At 35.8% G+C, this 21,883-nt stretch overlaps 1 protein-coding gene across 2 annotated transcripts in view; it reads left to right on the top strand.

Moving 5' to 3' along the window:
* Camta (Calmodulin-binding transcription activator) overlaps window positions 1-21,883 on the top strand; it is a 151,044-nt gene that overhangs the window by 57,044 nt on the left and 72,117 nt on the right. For both annotated transcript variants that reach the window (XM_089090148.1, XM_089090150.1), the window contains exon 5: window positions 9,641-9,883. In XM_089090148.1, coding sequence (XP_088946274.1) covers window positions 9,641-9,883 — 243 coding nt within the window. The remainder of the gene's footprint in view (window positions 1-9,640; window positions 9,884-21,883) is intronic.

Here is a 21,883-nt window from a genome sequence, read left to right on the forward strand (position 1 = left end):
CACTACAGACACATCAAAATAAATCAGTGAAAATCCTTGAACATTTTTTACATCGACAAATATATCTTAAAATGTATTGGAGACATAAATTGTATGTTTTAGGCGTATTATTGCAAAACGTAAACATTGCAATATGACATTTTAAAATACGAAACCCATTATTTCCACGAGAGGTCTCTATTGATTCGGCTCTCTGTCATTCTTGAGCATATCGCCTTGTTTTTGTCAATTCCAAAAGATCTTGGTTCTCAATTAGACACCAAGTATGGTTGATCTCAAAGAAACAGTGATTAAAAGACAAAGTTCTGGCTTAGTCACTTAGACATAATCCTTATAATTTAATTATTCTAATGTATAGCAGTTTGCGAAGTAGGAGAAGACGTCTTAGAGAGGGAAGTTAAGAACGAAGCTAGGAACATTTTAACACGCTTTAGGCTTGGTAGAAAAGATAAGTGATTTGTTCAAGAAGCTTCTGAGGGATACATATTACAAGAATAAAAGAAAACTAAAGGAAGTAGAGAAGACATTAAAGTGTGAAGTAAGGAAATATGAAATGGACGGCATGGATAAAGTTGCTGAGGATCTGAAAGATGCAGCCAGACGGCGTACTAGCAGTCTTTCATATTAGCATTGTTAAGAAACTGAGAGGAAGTTGTCAGTCTGGACTTATTCCAGTTAAAGATAAGAACGAGACCTCAATTGTGATAAAGAAATTGGGCAGAACCTTTGAGTATGTGCAAAACTGTGATAAATTTGTAGGTAATGATATCGAAAAGGTTTACAATTTTTTGGACAGTTTGGGAGTGAATGAAGATTTATTTTGCGGAGAGGAGTTGGGGACAGTACTATAAGAAATGAAAATGATAGCGTGGTAAACAAGTTTCTGCAACAGGTTGGTTGTAGAGCTGCAGATGACTAACTGCAGATTATGAATATGCCTTTGAAATATGAGAAGTGCCCAATAATTTTAGTAAAATTTAAAAGAGGTGATACGAGTGAGTGAAATTACTGAGGAAATATCTTAATTTCTGTTGGAACTAAATTACATAGCATGATGATGTTTTTAGACTAAGTAATGCTGTAGATAAAGTTTTAAGAGTAGGACAGTTAAGTGGTTCTAGGAAAGAGAGGGAATGTGTTGATCACATTTTCACTCTTATATTAATAATCAAGAAGCATATGAGTTATTACATACCTTTGGTCCTCAGTTTTTTATATTATGAGCCGGCATTTGATACAGCTAATAGAAAAGCTTTTTTGAAGGCCCTGTCCTTGTGTGATATTAAATAAAAAAAACAAGTTTTTTTAACCGAAAGTAGGGAACGACGTTAAGACTTAAAACGAACAGAAAGTATTCCTTATATGAAAGGGGCTGTCCCCTGCTTATCGCCTCGCTCTTTACGCTAAAGTTTTTTATTGTTTAAAAAAATAGAGTTGTGAGAAAGTCAAACTTTCGCGTAAAGAGCGAGGTATTAAATCATCCTAAAAGACATAATTATCATATTTTCGAGCCGGCTGAACAAAATGGCTATCTCAAAATTTTGATCGGGTGACTTTGGGGAAAAAATGAGCGTGGGAGGGGGCCTAGTGGCCCTCCATTTTTTGGTCACTTAAAAAGGCCACTAGAACTTTTAATGTCCGTTCCAATGAGCCCTCCCACGATATTCTAGGACCACTGGGTCGATGCGATCACCCATGGGGAAAATAAAAACAAAACAACACGCACCCCTGATCTTTCTTCTGGCAAAAAATGCAAAATTCCACATTTTTGTAGATAAGAGCTTGAAACCTCTACAGTAGGGTTCTCTGATACGCTGAATATGATGGTGTGATTTTCATTTAAGTTTTATAGCTCTTAGGGGGTCTTTCCCCCTCTTTTCGAAAATCAGCCAAATTTTTCTCAGGCGCATAACTTTGGATGGGTAGGACTAAACTTGATGAAACTTATATATTTGAAATAAGCATTAAAATCTAATTCTTTTGATGTATCTATTTGTATCAAAATACCGTTTTTTAGACTTTCGGTTACCATTGAGCCGAGTCGCTCCTTACTTACAGTTCGTTACCACGAACTGTTTGATGCCAAATACTTACATTGAACTGATTAATGCTGTGTAAGTGAATAATATTGCTGCGGCTATACAGGAATTGAGGTTACAATACAAATCCTGAAGAGAACAGATAACTGTGGGATTTACTCCGCGTTTAGCTACTTTCAAAAGCATGGCTGCGTAGACAAGATGGCCATGCGTAGACATGGCTGCGTAGACAAGGTGCGTTTAATATCGTTTCTGGCAAGGACAAGGCTTTTTCTAAAAGAATCAGCATCGATCAAAGTGCTAGGTATTACAGCTAGGACATCGGTGCATCCTGATCCTCGATTAAAACCAAACTAATATGGAGGGGTATAACACACGTCTGCGAGTTCCCTTAAAAACAGCTGCTCAAAAAGCTTGCAGGTGGATGTAGTGCCGGGGATCGGATGAAAAGATGGGCATTTGATTCTGCATCTTTTGTTGCGCCCTTCGTTACTGTTTTTCTTGTCAAATCTTCATAGTTTTAATCAAACAGTTCGTTAGTAAGGAGCGACTCGGCTCAATAGTAACCGAAACTCTAAAAACCGGAATTTTGATACCCATAGATACATCAATCGAATCATGCTAATTTCAAATATATAAGTTTCATTTAGTTTAGTTTTACCCATCAAAAGTTACGCGCCTGAGAAAATTTGCCTTATTTTCGAAAAAAAGGGGGATACACCCCCAAAAAGCCATAGAACTTTAATGAAAATCACACCATCGAATTCAGCGTATCAGAAAATTTTACTGCGGAAGTTTCAAGCTCCTATCTTCAAAAATGTGGAATTTTGTATTTTTTGTCAGAAGAAAGATCACGGATGTGTGTTTATTTGTTTTTTTTTGTTTGTTTGTTTGTTTTTTTTTGTTATTTCCACAGGAGTAATTGTATCGATCCAGTAGTCCTAGAATATCATGATAGGTCTCATCCGAACGGAAATTAAGAGTTATAGTGTCTTTTTAAGTGACCAAAAAAATTGGAGGGCAACTTAGCCCCCTCCCACGCTCATTTTTTTCCCGAAGTCACCAAATCAAAATTTTGAGATAGCCATTTTGTTCAGCATAGTCGAAACTCTAATAAATGTGTCTTTGAGGATGAATTAATCCCCCACAGTTCCCGGGGGAAGGGGTGGAAGTTATTGAACTTTGCCCATTGTTTACATATAGTATTGGTTAATGGGAAGTATAAACATGTTTCAGGAGGGATTTTTTTTCTGATGGGAGGGGTGTTGGAGGAGGGGGTTTCGGGGGAGGATACTTCCATGGAGGATGTTTCCTTGGGGGAAGGGATATTTCTATGAAGGGGGCGCCGGAGTTCCCAGCATTATTTAAAAAACGATCAGAAATTAAATGAAAAAAACTATTTTTTTCAACTAGTAAGGAGCAACATTAAAACTTAAAACAAACAGAAATTATTACGTATATGAGGGGGTTCGCCCCCAAGTCAATACCTTGCCCTTTGTGCTAAAGTTTTTCTTAGTAGCTTCAGAAAAGCTATCTATTCTAACTAACCGGCCTTTGTGATTCAGGGGTTTGTGATTCGAAAAAATTCGAACTATAGCGTAAAGAGCAAGGTATCGACTAGGGGGAAAACTCCCTAATATACGTAATAAAACATACGAATATGGAAGTTTGTTACGTAAATTAATTCGTAAGTTACGTCAGAAGAAAATTTCGAGAAAGCCATTTAGCCAAAAAAGTAAAATTAATTTCGTTTTAATTATTCATGTATTGTGAGGCAAAATCAAAGCTGCATTAATTCAAAAACGTTCAGAAATTAAATAAGAAAAACAAGTTTTTTTAAGTGAAAGTAAGGAGCGACAGTAAAACTTAAAACGAACAGAAATTATTCCGTATATAAAAGGGGCTGTCCCCTCCTCAATATCTCGCTCTTTACGCTAAAGTTTTAATCTGTCACACAACTTCATTTTTCAAAACAATTAAAAAACTTTAGCGTAAAGAGCGAGGTATTGAGGAGGGGACAGCCCCTTTCGTATACGGAATAATTTCTGTTCGTTTTAAGTTTTAATGTCGCTCCTTACTTTCAGTTAAAAAAAAACTTGTTTTTCTTATTTAATAAAGCCAAGGATCGACTTATCACTCTGCAGTATTGTTTCTGATTTTATTTCTGTCTCTTTTCTTATCTTTTTGTAAAGCACTTTAAAAGATAATAGTCGCCTCATTTTATACTGTACTAAACTGGCTGCGCAGACATTGTTAAAATGACAAACAATTTCCGGGCTGAGTCTTAAGGTTTATGTTTCCTAGGATGCCTCTAGGTTCCACAGTAAGTCTACTGCTATAACCTGCACTGAGAGGGAAAAAAAAAATCTCAATCGATGTATGTATTGGTTTCAGATCTATCCATTCGCCGAGCCAGGATTTTGGAAATTGCTTTGATTTTTTCTAAGAATTAATTTAAAAAACTGTTTCCCCCTAAACAAGTTTTTCAAAGAAAAAAAAGAGCTCCATTAAACCAAACAAGGAAAAATAAAATCAAATAATTTATCGAAGTGTAAAACTAGTTCAAATAACCAATAATAAATAGATAAAATCTAAAACGAATAGAAATTACTATTAATAACCAAGTCAAACTCAAAACGAACAAAAATTAACTTGAGTAGGGTTGATAACCCCCATGCCTTCTCGTGACCAGAACATAATTTGCACTTAACTGAAAAAAATACATAAAAAATGTTTCCATATTTTCGACTTTAACAAATCAAAAATTATTAAGACTTTAAGGAATAAAAATAAGTATATGTATATCAATTTGACAATCCACTGTCTATTTTTTCAGTTTTTCAGTTTTACTTCTGTTCGTTTTGGGTTTCATTTATTTATTGATGTTGACTTGTTGTCGTTTTACACTTGGAAGATTATTTGATTTTATTTCTGCTTGGTTGGTTTAATGGAGCTCTTTTTTTTCTTTGAAAAACTTGTTTAGTGAGAAAAAGTTTTTTTTAATTAATTTTTGTTCGTTTTTATTGACATAGTCTTTTTCGTGGATTTTTTTTTATTTCTTTTCAGTTTCGTCTATAAGAACTCATAGTTTAGTTTGCTATTTGTATGTATGTCGGTGAAACCTCTTCAACGATTTTTAATCCTACCCCAAATAGTACTGTTTAATTTAGTTTTATAACTCCTTAAGCTGACCTGAAAAATAAAACTTAGTACCATTCCCCCAAAAATATATCTATGCACTTTGACAACCCGGATACATTTACACTCTTTTTATTTGTTTAAATTGTAAGAGCAAATGTAGCAATAGCAGTAGCCCTGAAAGTGTTAACTTTAATACCCCCAGTCATTCTCAAGATATTGGCAACCATAAAAACAGTGCTTTTTGATTTAGTTTTAAAGTATAATGGGCAAGTTGAATTACTGTGGGGGGCTGATCTACCTTGTATCCCTAGAGACATAGTCATAAACTGGTTTACTATGCTGAACAAAGTGGCTGTCTCAAAATTTTTCTTGGATGGGTTTGGAAAAGGAATGGGCTAGGGAGGAGAGCTGCTTGCCCGAGATTCACTTTTGATTCTTAAAAAGGGCACTAGAACTTTTAATTTCCAATCGAATTAGCTCCTTTAAAACTTGAAATGATTTTGCTAGCTATTATAGAGCTGCGCTTTACCCTAAACATTCCCTAAAAGTTTCACCTTAATAACCTTAGCATCATTAGTTACAGTATCATAGTGGTAGTATTAATAGTATGCGCTTAGTGCCTTCTGGCTAGTTCAAAATCTGCCACAATTTACCCTAAAATGCCTAAGTTAATAATGCAAGCCGTTCTTGAGATATTACTTTGTCACATTTTTGAAAAGCTTTAAATGGGTACCTGGAGAAATCTGGGGAAGGTAAACAGAAAGGGTGTGCGAAAGCACAGGTTGGTTTGCCCCCAACCGCCCATTGCACTTCCTGGCTGAAGGGCCAAGAAACGGAGATCAGCACCACCGGTAGGAACTGTAAAGTCCAATGCCGTAATCTTTACCTTTACCTTACATTTTTGAAAATCCACACGCTCATAGTACGTTTTGATATAGTTCAACATCCGCCTAAATATTCCTTTAAAATCCACCTTAATATCCTTAGCTTAAGTAATAGCAACAGACGTAGTAGCATTTGTAGCAGTTGTAGTAGCATTTGTAGCAGTATGCGCATAATACCTTTAGTTTCTTCAACATTCCCTTCAACACACGCTGAAAGTTTCAATTTAATAACATCAACCATTCCTGAATTATTGCTAATATTTTCCTTTGACAACCTGTGAGGGCATAGTGTGTTCCGATTTAGTTCAATACAATTTCTATATTACCCAATTTTTCGCCTTAATACACTTAGCTTTAGTAGCAGCAGTAGTAGTACCAGCAGTAATAGTAGCCTAGCTTTAGTGGCAGTAGTAGCAGTAGAAGTAGTAATAATTATAGCAGTAGTATGAGTAGAAGCAGTAGCAATAGGATGCAAATATAGTATTTTGGCTAGTTCAACATACCCCACAACAAGCACTGTAAGTTAATGGCCCTGTGGATGCCCATATTGTATTTTGATTTGGCTCAAATTTTTCCTCAATATTGTAAATACAGTAGTGTGGGATTAGTAGTTATAGTAGTGGTTGCAGTTTTAGTGGTGGCAATTGTAGTCGTAGTATTAGGGTGCAAGTATTGCCTTTTTGATCAATTGATTATCTCCCTTATCATTTCCTGTAAATTCTAAATTGATATGCTCAGTTATTTTCAAAGTTACGCCTTTTAACAGTCCTTATACACATAACGTGTTTTGATTTAGTTCAACACTCCCCTCAGCATTATTTGAAAGACTCAGCTGATTGCCCTTAGTCTTTTTGGGAAGTAAAGGATTCTACATTTTTCTGCCATTGTAATCTCCAGCTGACACCTAGAAATTGGCCACTATTTCTTTTTCTTCAGATCAATTTGGAAGATGTTATAACTCATGTAACACGTGCCTAATGTCTTTTCCTAAATTACAATCTATTTCCCTTTTTTGTCTCATAAAGAGTGTATTGGATTTAGGATTCGCTAAAAATATGTTTAAAAATTAGTTTTCTTTTCATACTGACCGAATTTATCGACATAAAAAACACTCTAATTCGGTAGATAGCCACCTTTTTAACCAGCTTCAGCAAAGTTTGAATATTAGGGCAGATATAGTTTAAGTATCCCAACAAACATTGCACAAATGTATTGTGTTTTTAATGGTAGTGCCGAGGTGACACTAGTCTATTTGAATCTTCAGAGTCGGTGACTAAAGGTTTGTAAGCTAATTCACCGCCTTCTGTGTGGTTGCAAAAATGAACCCTTGCATTTTTGTAATCGGCTTGCAGTCACTCAAAAACCGCTCTTTTTTTGGCATTGGGTCTAGACTAGAAGCTTAGCATGCCGGTTTTTCTCGCAAGAAGTAGTCGCGTGTGCTGCTCCATGGCTATGACCTATAGATGACATTTGGCCTATAAGTGACACCGGTGGTCCATTTAGTTTAGTATTGTTTTGTGCATTTTTTTCATTAAAAAAAAACTTTTACCTAATTTCAAAAGTATCGTTGAAGTCTTGAGGTAAACTAGAAATTTTAAAAAGTAAGTTTAGCTAAAGATTACTCCACCTCCCTGGTAACTTATCCACCCCTGAATCATCCCCAGGGCAACAGTTCTTTTGCAAAATTGCTTGATCCATTTTATATTTTTCTTTTTTCAAGTCTACATTTTCAGGTAGATCTATTGGAGTTCATATATTATATTATTTCATATTTTTTTGGTTTTCACTTATTCCTAGGTCCACTTTAGTGAGAAAAATATCGTTGAAGCCTCTGAAGGATGATGGTTTTATTTGTTACAGTGGCAGAAATAGGAACCCAAATAGCTTGCCCGCGTCTGAATATTCTAAAGATAGAAAATAAAAATATATTTTACTATGCTAATCGATTTTAATGAAAGTATCGTCTTGTAAATTATATACTAGCCTACTTTACAATCACAATCATAAGTCTTGTTAAAAGTCAAATAACCTTAAAAAGGAGTAGTCTTTGATTTTCTTAATTTAATAAGTATTTTCTTTGTTTTTAAGTTCAAGGTTGAACTGATGGACAAATTAATACACTCTTTTATTTGAATACCGAGATTCCTGGGAAGATGATTGCTTTTATATTATAAGTGTGAAGAAAAAGATTAAATAATAATATTTGTTTTAGCTAGACTGATGTGTTACCGTTGGCTCAGGTATATATATTGGAGTTTATTTTGTGGAGTTAGGTGGAGCTATGAGAAATTCGAAACAAAACGAAACACCAAGAGATTTTTATGAAAGATTTACCAAATTAGGGAAATCATAAAAACAATGGGAATTTTTTAGAGGGTTGTGGGTCTTCCCTGATTACGCGCCTTTAATGCCTCTATCCAATAATATTCAGAAATTTAGAGTGCTATTTCTAAATTGGGAAAATTCTCCAAACACCAACGAACAAGCAAGTTCTTTTAATGCGCATGTGCTACAATAATTAGCCTCCTGTCAAATTCGTAATCTTTGTTACTTTGTAAACTTTTAAAATACTCTCCACTAAGTATAAGCATTTTCCTAAACGTCTTCCATGATAGGAATCTTTTGTAGCTACGTACTATCCCCGTTACTTATTAGTTTCCTTTCGAGTAATATGTATTAATTTTTGCCATATGAAAATCTTCATGGAAAGCTAAACCAGATTTTTATATATATAATTTCTTTTTTTACATAGTAAAATCAGACTTGAATTAATTTAAAGTTAAATTGATTTTTCTTTAGTTTATTATTTTTGGAACAGCCGGGGTTCCTAGCGAGTGCTAGGACACACGCTTTCTGTTTCCACAAGTCTCAAAAGCATGAATCTTCGAAAGACCTCCTCTGTATTCCCCAGGTGAGATCAAAACAGGGTACACTTAAGGCCCATTCACAATGAGATTTTTCTAACACTGAGATCCAACTAACGGTAATTTGAGCCAGTCAAAGTTTTTCATAAAATTTTTTATTTAATCAGAAGATTCAACGAAAAATCTGATTTCCTCAGATTAACGCAAGCTAATTATCAGTATTAGTAAAATCTCATCATCAGTGGGTATTTACCAAGCTATGTGTAATATTTGATTCTCAGCTGCCTCTTCAAACTCCGCGAAATACTCACCAGCCATCTGGCCACAGGTATTAAAAAGAATATATATTGCCCCTTTACTATCGGAAATATAATGACGCCCCATCTTAGGTCTTCGCCTCCTCAGAGTATGACGTCACCCCTATTGTTTTAAACTAGTTGTTGATTGGGAATTATTGACACTATTAATTATATTAAGTAAGGTAGGATTCTCTATATTGAATTTTACTTTTGATTTGTAGCAGGTTTGATTTGATTTGTAGCATTACCCATATTGAACAATAAAATATACCATATGTATTAAAACAAAAAAAACCTAATACACCTGTAAGTCTCGAGCATAGTAGTAGAAAATAGATTAATATTTTATCTGGAAACATGGAGGTCTAAAAAAAGGATATGTTTTACTAATCATTCTTTTTTTCTCTTTACAGACAAGTGAAACGGTTGAGTCCATTGTTAGTCAGCTATTAGAAAAGCAGAGGACAGCCCGTTCTTATTCAGTAAGCAGTTCTGCTTCCCCATGCTCAGCACAAAATAAAGCACGTGACCTGCTCTCTGCAGACACTACTTGGAGTAGCGAAGACAAGAAACAAGTTTTAAGAAAAGCTAGCAGTGGGAACTTTCAGAAAATTGAACAGAGAGCTAGAAATCTTCCTGAAAGTGGGGAAACGCTGGTTAGTGAACTTCTTTAGTTTCAAGTCACTTAAAAATAAATTAGTATATTGTCTCGTTCTTAATTTCAGTTGGAAAAATTTTGCGGTAACGAACTGTGGCTAAAGAGGGACCCTTAATGTTTGTAACCAAGACAGAAATAATGAAAACAAAAAAAAGCGGAATTTCGGAAGTATAAAAATATATTTCCAAATATATAAACATATAAAAATAATTTATAAAAAGAATTTTATAACATATATAAAAAGAATTTTTCTTTTTTTATGGCTAATCAAAATATGCAAAATTCAATCAGTTTTAATTTACCCGTCAAAAGTAAAAATAAAAAAAACATAATTTTAGAACCAAAAGGGAGACACCTTTCCTCCCCCAAGGAAAGTGACCTTAATGAAAATTATCCCAACCAATTCAATTTTCTTTGTGAAGAATATCAGCAGAAGGCTCATTTGAAGAGACATTCAAAGACCTAATGCCCTTTTCAAATAAAAAAAGACATTGTGCCATAGAGAATGTGTGATTAGATATCTTAGATTATATAATTAAAATTACAGCCCGACAATGGTCAAAATTTTACTGGTGAAAATTATGAGATAGATAATTGATTTAGGACTATCAAAAAACTAATACATAGGCTACCAGCATTACCGGTATATAGTCCCACAGAGAAATAGACAATCGGTTTATAGCTATCAAAAATATATATATATACATAGCCACCCAGTTTCAGAAGCCATTATGGTCGACGTTTGTGCCTTTGTTGTGTCTAATAAAAAGTTTTCCAAAAAATTGAAGAGCAATATTAAAACTCGTTTCACTCAGGCGAGCGCTAGAGCATTCAGTCTTCGTGTGCTAACCCGAGCAAAGTGAGGGCCAATTGCGAGGACGAAGGATGGGGTACCAGTCCGAGTGAAGTGAGAGCAATGTGCAGGAATAAAACGCTCGAGCACCGGCTTGAGCGAAGTGAGCACCAAGTCAGCTACGGGGTGGAAAACAAGAGGTGGGAATTTACGCAAAAAGTTGTTCTGGTCCTGCTCCTTCATCACCCCCTTCCTCTGGAGGTAAGGGGGCCATCTGTTTGCATTATGCCTCTATCACCAATTTATCTAAAATGGAATAAGTTTGAAACGGATCCTTTTTCTAAGAACTAAGTCGCCCAATGAGGATAAAGCTGTGTTCTAATTCATGATTTTACAGAGGGTCTTGATGATGTTTTTAAACGTGATTGCGATCCAATGGAAAAACGCAGGATTGCTTGCGTTTATGCAATTATTCAGTTTAAGTATAACCCTGGTACAATCTGCATTGCATATAAGCTGGATGTCAAGGTTTAACGAATGGTAAAATCTCCTTGATTCTGACGATAGCATAAAGATATATTTCTTAGAAATGTGCTGAGTTTATTCTTCGCAATTATCACAGCGTAAAATAGAGTAGACAATGGTCGTTTTTAAATATTTTGTCTTTCCTATGTATGATTTCTGTTTGTGTCAATTCACTTTCTAAGCTTGTTGTTCATTCTATTTTTGGTTCATGGGTCTATTTCTGTTCTATTTCATGGTTCTTGGCGTATTCCGTCCTTCCCAGAAAATTATCTCCCGGTGGAAAATTTCCCCTGCGGAAGACCCCCCCCCTTCCCGTGGAAAATTCCCTCCCGAAAATCCTCCCACGTGGGAAATTCCCTTATATGCAAAATTGAGCAGCCAAAGAGAAAGTGTGGTACATGAAAATACTATTTTTACTGTATTTGGTTTAATTTGTTATATTTTTGCTTTAATGGCATTGTTAAATAATTCAGTAGCAACCAAGAATGTTCCATTGCCTTTGTCCTCTGAATAGCTAAATTGTGTGTTGGAAATCTGGCGTGAATGCAATTCATCCTTCCTGTTTATCCTTTGCAGAAGCTGAAATAACACACACCTTATTCCATTTTAATTTATGAAATATCTAAATTACGCAATAGCAGAACTATCATGTTATTCATTAGTATTAAGTCATTTTTGTTTGTTTGCAATTCAATGCGATTTTTGTGGTTTCTTGAAGCATGCCTTTTTCTTTTGTTGTTCAGTATCATTTGTCATCTTGTTTAATTTTGCACGTGTCATAAATACTAGAAATTAATTCCCCCTTCCTTTTTATTCTTCACAGATTCACACACACTAAACGAACACGTTCCTTTATTCCATTGTCATTTTGCCTTGTCGTCTAACCATAGATTTTCGTTGTGCAAAATTTTCGTTTGCAATTCAATGTGATTTTTTGCTGTTTCTTATTCCATGCCTTTTTCTTTAGCTGTTCGGAGTCGTTTGTCATCTTTTGTAATTGTGCATGCGTCATAAATACAAAAAGGATACGACCACCCATGGGGGTGGTCGTTGACACCAAATAGTGGTTGACATCATTGGTGTCATTGACCCCAAGTTAACTTCATTCCGTTCCAGGGTGGCTAATAAATTCAGGTGTCATATATAAAAAAAGCGGTTAAAATTGCTTGGGGATTCTTTCACTCTACTAACGACAAAGGTTTACCAAGACTCAACCTTAGTTCACCGGAAAGTAGACGTTACATTTAGTTTAAACCAGTTTAACTCAATCTCTATTCGAATCTCAACTTTCATTCAACTCAATCCCCGTGCAATCTCATCTAACTCAACCCCATGTAACTCAACCCGCGTGCAGCTCAACCCCCGTTTAGCTGAACCCTTTTTAACTTAATCTCCATTTAGTTCAACCCCGTTCAACTCAACCTCCATTCAACTCCATTGCAGCAACTGTTAAATTCAACTTTGTTTGGGCCTGTGGATAGAAGATTTTGCTGATTTCAAATATGTCAGACAGAAGGATAAATTATTGTTGTTTTTTTTTTAAATAGGAGGGAGGAGAAATAATTTTGCTTTAAAGCAGAATAAAAACACTTTCGTAAGAATCAACCAAATAATAAAACTCAAGTCAACTTTGATCACTTCCAATAAAGTGGACTGAATTACATTTTCTAGGATTATTTTTGATTTAAGGAGAGTTGAGCTGAATGGTGTTTATTTGAATGAGGGATGGATCAAATAAGGTTGATTTGCATAGGGAGTTGAGATGCACAGGGAGTTGAGATGTACAGGGGTTGAGTTAAACGGGGTTTTGTTAAGCTTTGGTTGACTTGCACGAGGGTTGAGTTAAATGGCTCAGTTGCACGGGTCTCAGTTAAAAGACTGTTCACTTGCACTGGAACCGTTATTTTGAAATATGTACCGTTATTTTGAAATACGGGCTGTAAAGTCCGTTTGAATACGTATCAATTTGTCAGTAAAAACATTGAAGTGTAGGTGTGCATGAAATATACTTGATTATTTATTCGGTGAAGTATATTCTATTTGAGGCAAAGCAAAAGAGAGAACATACGATTTTATTCTTAATGAAATACTACTACTACTGCTACGAACAACTCAATGCAGCGCCAAGCCGTCTGAGGCCAACACAGCTAAGCACGCTCCTCCTGAATCCCAATATAATTATCCATTAATCAGAATCTCGTGCCAATGCTGTGTCGTTTACTAGGCTATAATTTTCTTGAGGGGTGCCACTCCTCAAGTGGGAATAGAGTTGACCTCAAGGTCCCCAGTCTTGCAGGCACGTTGAAAGGGTCGAGGCAGCCCTTTGCAGAGGCTGTTGTCCATAGGTCTGGATCTTACACCCTGCCGCAGTTGTCCTCCTTTAGAGGATCCTCCCGCATTAGTGTTCTGCGTCACCATGCAATTTAACCCATTGCTGCGAGAAGGTTTGTAACCCACAGAGCGTGTCAAAAAAAAAATTCAAATGAATTTACTGAAAACAATTTGCATGGTCAGTTTAATATACATATGCTGATATTTATTCCTTAAAGTCTTAATTAATTTTTGATTCCTTAAAGTTATAAAAGTGAAAACATTTAAGAGAACTTTTTTCAGTAAAGTACAAATTATATTCTGGCTTTTAGAAAGCATAGGGTTTAGAACCCTATTTGAGCATAGTTTCTGCTCCTTTTGAGTCTGACGTAATTTAATTTATGTTTGTTTTGGGTCCCATTTATTTACTTATATTGATTAGTGATAGGTGTATGCTTGGTAAATTATTAGAGTCTATCTGTATTCATTTTTGGTTTAATGGAGTTCTTTACTTTTTTTTGAAATACTTATTTTGTGCAAAAAGTTTTTTTGATTCATTTCTGTTCGTTTTATATTGACATAGTCTTTTTCAGGGAGATATTATTTTTTTTATAAGTTAATCCAAGTGACTTTTGCGTGTCGTCCTCATTCTTGGAAACTTCTTATTTCTCATTTCCTCGTGTCGTTCCTTTCGTGTTGTTGACTTTGGTATCTGATAATCCTTTCCTACCTAACTCTGCCTTTGCATGACTAAATTTTACCACTTGTTTTTCATTGGCCTTGTCTTAAAATCTTATAAGTTTAGAGACCATTAGAAAGTATTGTCATCCGTCACTGTCGTCATGAACAATCTTCAGAATAGCTACGTATTTATAGAACATTTTTTGTAAATATCTTTAATTTTTTTCTCTCCTCTGAATGGTTGCAATATAGGATATATTTAAACGAATAACTATCGTGAAACTGTGAGAATACCTAGAAACAAAATGCCTAGAAGAATGTTCCAATGTTAATACAATCTCTTAAATTTGAGCCAGATATTTATTTTATTTACCGTTAAAAAAGAGAAAAAGGCCAAAGTATCAGCATCCTTTTCCCTCTCCAATTCTCCTTTAAAAAAGGTTTTTGTTTATTTTTCCACAAAGCTTTGATTGTTATTTTGAGAGTGTTTACTGCTGCTGACATTTCGTCGCAGCACTAAGCCACCCGAGGCTAACACAGCCACGTACCGTTCTCCCCAGCCCTTCTGCTCAGAATGTCACTCTTGGATCCCTCTTTTTAAGTTCCCACTTGCGTTAAGTATTATTGCATTGACAACTTCCACCTTATATGAGAACATTCTGCTCTTTATGTAGCCCCAATTGGATTGGCAAAGTTTTAGCAACCCACCATTTGTAAAATGTGACCTTACTGTCTTAGCCTTCTTCTCATTATAGCCCTAGTCATTTCGTCGAACTGTATTTTTTGTGCAGCTTATTTTTACAGTCGTTATTGTTGCTATACAGATCAGTCGCAGAAACGGGTCGAAATTCACATAACAAAAATGTTTATTGTGGATTTATCCTGTGGTAACCACTTGTAGTTTTAGTTTTAATAAAGCAGTAATTCTCATCAACATTTCATTTATTTTGAACTTGATCATTTCAAGTGAAAAACTGTTTTAATATCTTAATAAAACTTCCAAAAACGTCATTTGGTAATATTTGAAGAAATAAATGGCGACACCACTCTTAAGGTTCATCTTCTTTCTGCAAGTTTTTGCTATATTATTTTTTCTGTTGTCCTACGGTTTTAATGTTCAGACATTGGACAAAAAATTTGGCTATCATTCGATAGCTAATATTCAGCTTTATCCAGATGAAAATTTTGAAATTTGCTCTTTATCTTTTTATCTTGAAAAATTTGCTGCAAACACGTCAGAATCACGCAAAATAGGAAACTTCCTATTTTCAAAGCAAGTTTAGATCATTCCCCCGAAGAAAGTCAAAGTATATCATTATTCTGTCTCGATGAAAGGATATAAAGAAACTAATTGGTTCAGTTATATAGGTATTGTGTCCTGCTGGTGCAGGTTACAGGTGTAGTCTTGTCGCAAAATCGTAAGTTTCACAGAGAACATAAACCGCGTAGTGATCTTCAGTTTAGTTTAAGTTTGGCTTCATCTTCATTGTAATGTATGTTTGTTCTAGGGTTAATTTGCTCGTTCATAATAATTTATGTTCTTTGATATCTTATAGAAGCTAATTTATGCTAGTTTTTGTTTTGAAATAGTATAGGCCAGAAGTTTTTTTCAAACGAATAAAGGAATAAATTATTTTTGTACTTTTGAGCAGTTTGGTTTAATTTTTATCGGGATTCTTTCTTGAGCAGAAATGATATACTTAAAAAAAAGAAGTTTTGCTGGTTTTTAAGTTTCAGGGGTTTATGGGCTGGGGAAAAGCCTCTCAGGGTTTAATTTAACTGCAAATAAGGTAGCACAGTATGATTTCAAGTAGATAGGCTGACTGATGCTGAATATTTTACTGCTAAAGTGAATATGTAGCTGTCACGGATTCCACGAGTATCTAATTACATTTATAGGTGTATTGCATGATGTGCTTTATTTTTCACATTGAAACAAATTGTTGTACGGAGGTACAACATGCACAAAAACTGAGATGGAAGTGATAAGGATTGTAAACTCAGGAATTACGACCAGCGTAATTGATTAGATTATGACCTGGTCTTTTCTGGTCTTAACTTTTGATATTCTATCATGATAAAGTGGATCAGTGTCCCATATATTGACTTAAACCACGTTGTCTTTACATTGTCGTGCCGATAATCGAAGGGTGCATCTCTCAATTTCTGAAAATGTAGTATTGTATGCCTAAGAGGGTTTGAACATTAGATGTCTACATCTGTGACTGGGGCAAAAATTCATCTTTTCCAGCTAAGTGGCTACATCTATAATGAAGAAATGTAAGGTATAAAATATAAAGAATGAAATAATAAAATGAAAATGTATAATAATAAAATATCTTCCTATATAAATTGCTTATGTTCGTAGTTCCTGCGTATGGAGGTAACGGGCTTTTGTGGCTTGAGCCTCGAGTTAGTTTTGTAAGGTCTTCAATAATAATGATAATAGTAAACCCTCGTGTCATCATTAATCTTCAGCTGTCAAAAAAATTTAATCACGCTCTACATCTGGTACCTGGATCTGGAACGAGTGTTTCTCTTTGTACTATCAGAGTCAGTAGGTTCCCTATCTTCACAAGAGAGTTTACGCTACGGGTTTTTGTACATTTTTATGCCTGTCGGCTAGCAGGCTCTGGTGCTAGTTAAGTTTAAAATGTAAAACTAAAAAAGCCCTGGAGTTTTTTTTTATTTTATTCCAAAGATTTTAGGCTATTGGAATTGAGCAAACTTTCTGTAGGGCAAAATGGCGCTGGTCCAGGTCGTAATTGATCATGGACTTAGAAACCTAGATTATCGTCAATTTCAAGGGAAGATTACTTGATTCAAATGTTGAAATGTTGAGGGTTGTGTCATGTTTGTTAAATGTTGATGTATTTTGGATATGGATATATCCAAATCATGTCAATTGCCAAACCGTTCCTGATAACTAATGGCAAGCAAAAAGCAACCTTCGTCAATGTTAATCAGAACTTTTGAAACTAAGGAAGTCTGAAAACAACATTGTGCTTTCCAATTGGGATAAAGGCTTGAAAGGGAATTTTGAGAGTGTTTTTAATGCCTTTAACGTTTAATGAGAGGTACCTCAGATCAATCTAGACGGAGGGAAAGAGGAAATTTACCTCTTGACTTTCCATTCATTCACTTGAACAGCAGTTACTTTAAACTAGCCGCCAGGTATGTGCTGTGTGACTGGCTGCTTCTGAGAAAGATTTTGCTTGCAAAAAGATTATATTCACAAAATTAAATCTCCGGTGACAAGGGCGTCTGAAATCTGGTAGCAACTCTGACCTATGGTTCACCGTTACGGGGCAACACAATGGACAATGCATACTTGACGGAATTAAAACCCGCTAAAGGCTCACACGAAGTTTCTGGATTTTTATTAATGTCAAATTTGATCGAGATCCAACAGGCCCCTCTTATTATTGTGGATGGCAAGATTTTTGTCTTTTCTTCACAAAGGGCCGATCGAGTATGAACTCTGATCATAAATCGTAGCTGCTGACCAGGTCTCCAGGGCGATTGCTGTGTACACGACCTTCAAAATTTTATCTTAAGAAAACAAGTGCCTCCTATACATTTGGTGTATCACAGTCATCTAAATTGTTGGAGTATTTTTTTTTCGAGGATGGTATATTTTACTTTGACGCTTCCAAGAAGCTAGGTGTTGGGGATTCTGATTTGGCTGGTGATACCAATACTCCATCATAGTGATTTTGTTTCAAAAACAGGGAAGTGGTACTGCCATCTGTTTTAAAGTCTAAGTTTAACAGGCACAAATGACGATATATATGATCAGCAAGTTGAATAGCCCCTCTTTATGCGTTGTTGTTTAGTTCTTATTTCTCCAGATAGGCGTCCAAGTTTTGAAGCTAGAATTCTTAAGTGTCTTGCGTATTTACTTGAGCAGCACGTTGCTTTACTTTCCGGGTATTGATGGTCATCTTAAAAAGTTTAGTGATTGTTTAGACACTGGCGGTTTGAGATTGGAAATCACTCTGGGAAATAGTGATTAGGTCTGTATTATCGGCTTAAGCTACTTTGTCTATCCCTACTCCTTCTACGAGGGTACCAGACGGGCTGTCCGTGAGTGAAAGGATTGCAATTAACAAGATATTGGAAGAGCTTGCAGAACGCCAATAATGTTCCAAAGCTTTCGTAAAGGTCATCTCCAGTCATAACATAGCTTCTTTACCTTGTGTACATGCCTCTATCAGGAAAGCAAAGTTGAGTGGGTTGCGAAAATGAAGAAGGATGTGCTATAGATCTTCTCTCCAGATGTGGTAAAAGGTCTGTTTCAAATCAATCTAGAAGTGGTAGATACTGTGGTCGAGTTCAAGATGTTTTTCTGCTATCTGACGGGCTGTGAAAATCTGGTCAATTGTGGACCTATTTGGTTGGAAACCCGCTTGGTATTCTGGGATTACTTCTGAGAATATGTCTCATGGCGAGGAGAAATGGCCTACTTCTTCTTAGGCAACTTTGGGGATTTCGGGATATAGATCAACGAGGGGTCTGTACTTGACTTTCGGTAATTCTGGCTGTATTCCATTAAGGTCAGCAGCTTTGTTTGTATTAATGTCTGATTGTTGCTTTTATTTCCGAGTAAAGAGAGGATGGACTTTGGTCTGTAATGATTACGGGGAAACTACATAGGATGGGGAGTCAGGGAGGGTTATTGAGTTCAGGTTATTTTCAATGATCTCTTTTTTATATCAAGAGCGAATTCCATCTCTGGATTGTGTCCGATTGCCTTGTTCGTCAAGGAGGAAGCAACCCTTGAGATCCCTATTTTAGCTAATTCCCTCACTCTTCTGTACATGGATCGTGAGTTGTCTTTCTTGAAAGCCCTTTCGCACTGTTCACATTTTTACTTAATAAAGGCATCTTGAGTACGGTACATGACTTTCTCTATAGCCCGTTTAAGTTGTTTATATCGGTCTCTACTTTCCCTGTCTTGCTTGCTTGTTCTCGAGACTGTGCTTTTCATCGCGCGGGTGAATGATATCGTCGGTAATCCATGGCTTCTGGTCAGCCTTTTTGGCCACCCAGTTCGGACACAGATGCTACTGTCTACTAGGTAGACAATTTCACTCTTCGATCGAGTTAACGAGGATCTTGACGCAAGTCCCCAGATCTTGTTGGATAAGGTGGTAGTGCAGTCTGTTCGGGTCGGTTGGTCACTCAGGAGGTCTAATGGAAATTTGGAGAGATCTATAGACTGCTTTGAAGCTATTTTAAGTCTCGTTCTAAAATTAGACATTGATTATGAAGAGAAAGCATATTATATCATTGATATCAATTAAAACCAAACTGATATTTGACAATGATATTTGAGCAGTTTGATTTTAAAGCGGAATACATTAAGTCTGATTTTGCTTCTATTGTACAGTCTTATTCATCACTACATCCTGTAAAACCTTATTCATTTTCAACTGAAGCACAATCTCCAAATTCACAAGAAAATTCAATTGTAGACTAATTTAATGCCCAAAATCTCAATATCAGATATTAGAAATAAACCTGCTTTGTTAAAAAGAATATCAATGACGCCCTTTGCTGTTCCAGTAGCCGTTACTAAAAAAAACTTGCGAAAGAATCATCGTTCCCCCTTCATATTATTTACAAAAATAACACTGGTGGCCCCTGGCCCACATTGCTTATCAGATAAATGTCCTTTTCTTTTTTTTATAATTTAGTCTTTGAGCTCATTTTTTCCTTTTCCCCTTTTTCCCCGATAATCTTTTCACTTCTTTTATTGACTCAGCAAGCTAATTAAGGTTCAAAGAATTCCCATCCAGACTAGGATTCGTCGGCCAGCTAAACAGCCCTTACTTATCGTTTTGGGTGATTTGAAAACGGTTAATTCATTACTGAAACCAACTGTTCAACGCGTAGCACGCCGGACCTTGGGGTTGATCAGAATGGCAAAAGGCGACACAAGCTCAGAGGCTATACGATATTTTGCCTTATCAATTTAATTCATTTCATTTTATACTTTTGAGAAAATAGCAAGTCTTCCCAATTTTTTTTACGTCTATATGTTTCTTTCATAGTCTAGATCCAGGTTATGAGAGTATAGCCGTAATTCTTGCTTTAAGAAAATTAATTTCATACTTTTAGACGGGTATATTTTATTCAGAGGAAATATCCCAAAGTACGGCTTTTTAGATTAAGCCGGCTTTTGAGCATAGATACAAGTTACCCGTTCGGTTGTACCTGTAGGGTACCCCTCCCCAGCCCAGCTCCAAGTTTGGTAGCCTGAGGTGGCGATTGAGTAATATCGGCTCTGGGAGATTCCATGTGTGAAGTTTCTCCGGGACGGTTTTCTTTAGGCTACAAGAAGATAGCCTACAAGTCTTAATCATTATAGGTTATTTCATATTAGGAGTGGAGTGAAAGCTCCTGCATTACTGTTTGCCCTCTTTGGATTTATGAGCTGAATTTATGAGAGTTTTGTCTGCCAATTTCCATGGCGAAACCTTTATGGCCAATTAAAAGGCCACTAGAACTATTAATTTAGTTTTAATGAGCCCTCTCCCGATCTTCTATCATGAACAAAAGAGTAAGGAAATAGAAAACCGCAGTAGATGATTTGTAGTGATGTCTTCTTAATACGTTCAATTTTGTCACTTTCTTCTTTTGTCAGACTGAAATGCCAAACAGGATATGCATATTCTTATAGTGGGAGGACGAACATACAAAAAATTAATTTAAGTTTATCCTTTAGAACCTGCAATTTCTTTAGAGTTTCAAACATTTGGATAGCAATCCAAATACTGTTTACAATCATGCTGTTTACAATGCTGTTTACAAATGATTACATTCAATTTTGTATTTTCATGCCAATATATCAGAGGAGATGACAACCTTAGCAGGCTAGTGCTATTGCTGAGAAGGCTTGGGTTTTATAGGTGGTTCGAATTCAGGTATGCTTTTCGTAAGGTATGAAAATGTCGTTACTGAGCACCTTTATTATCCACCATATTTAATTATTCCGCTCCAGATATTACCTCAGCTATAGAAAGATCATCTGTATACTTCAATCTTTCGTCTATCCTGATAGCTATTTCATTGATCAAGAAGAGAAAGCATAAAGGACCGATTACAGTTCCTTGCGGTACACCGCAGAAAACCAGGAAAGAAAAAAAAATATTTTGTATTTTACTATCTGTTCCCTGTTGCTAGATAAATTTTAGAATATTAATATGATGTTCAGGAACATTTTTTCTCCGCCATCTTTTCCAGCAAGAAGTCTGCAAAACCTCCCTTCTTTTCAAAAAGAAAAAAAAATCCTTCAAAACACGAAACCGTGAAATAGTAATTATTAATTCGGTGGGAATTTCGACACAAAATTTACTCACCAAGTCGTATCAAAATCAGAATGGAATACAACCATTAAGTAACTATTTAGTCAGTTGGGCAATAAAAAAGAAAAAAAGTACCTACACTGCATAAGAGCCCAGAAAATTCCGCTATTTCTTGTCATTGTTGCGTCACTAGAGCAGAGAGTCAAATAGTTGCCTTGGCCTGTCCAAATGACTGCAATGCCAAAGCCAAGAATGTCAGATGTTAGGTACAGCAGCCATGTCGTCGGTACGAGAAATGAACCCACAAATAACCTAGAATATGAGTTACAGGTTTAGTATATAGTATTATAAAATAGGTTTAGTATATAGTATTTTTTTT

Source organism: Artemia sp. Qi Xiang Cuo, chromosome 6 (assembly GCF_049724085.1).
Source record: "Artemia sp. Qi Xiang Cuo chromosome 6, ASM4972408v1, whole genome shotgun sequence".
NCBI lineage: Eukaryota > Metazoa > Arthropoda > Branchiopoda > Anostraca > Artemiidae > Artemia > Artemia sp. Qi Xiang Cuo.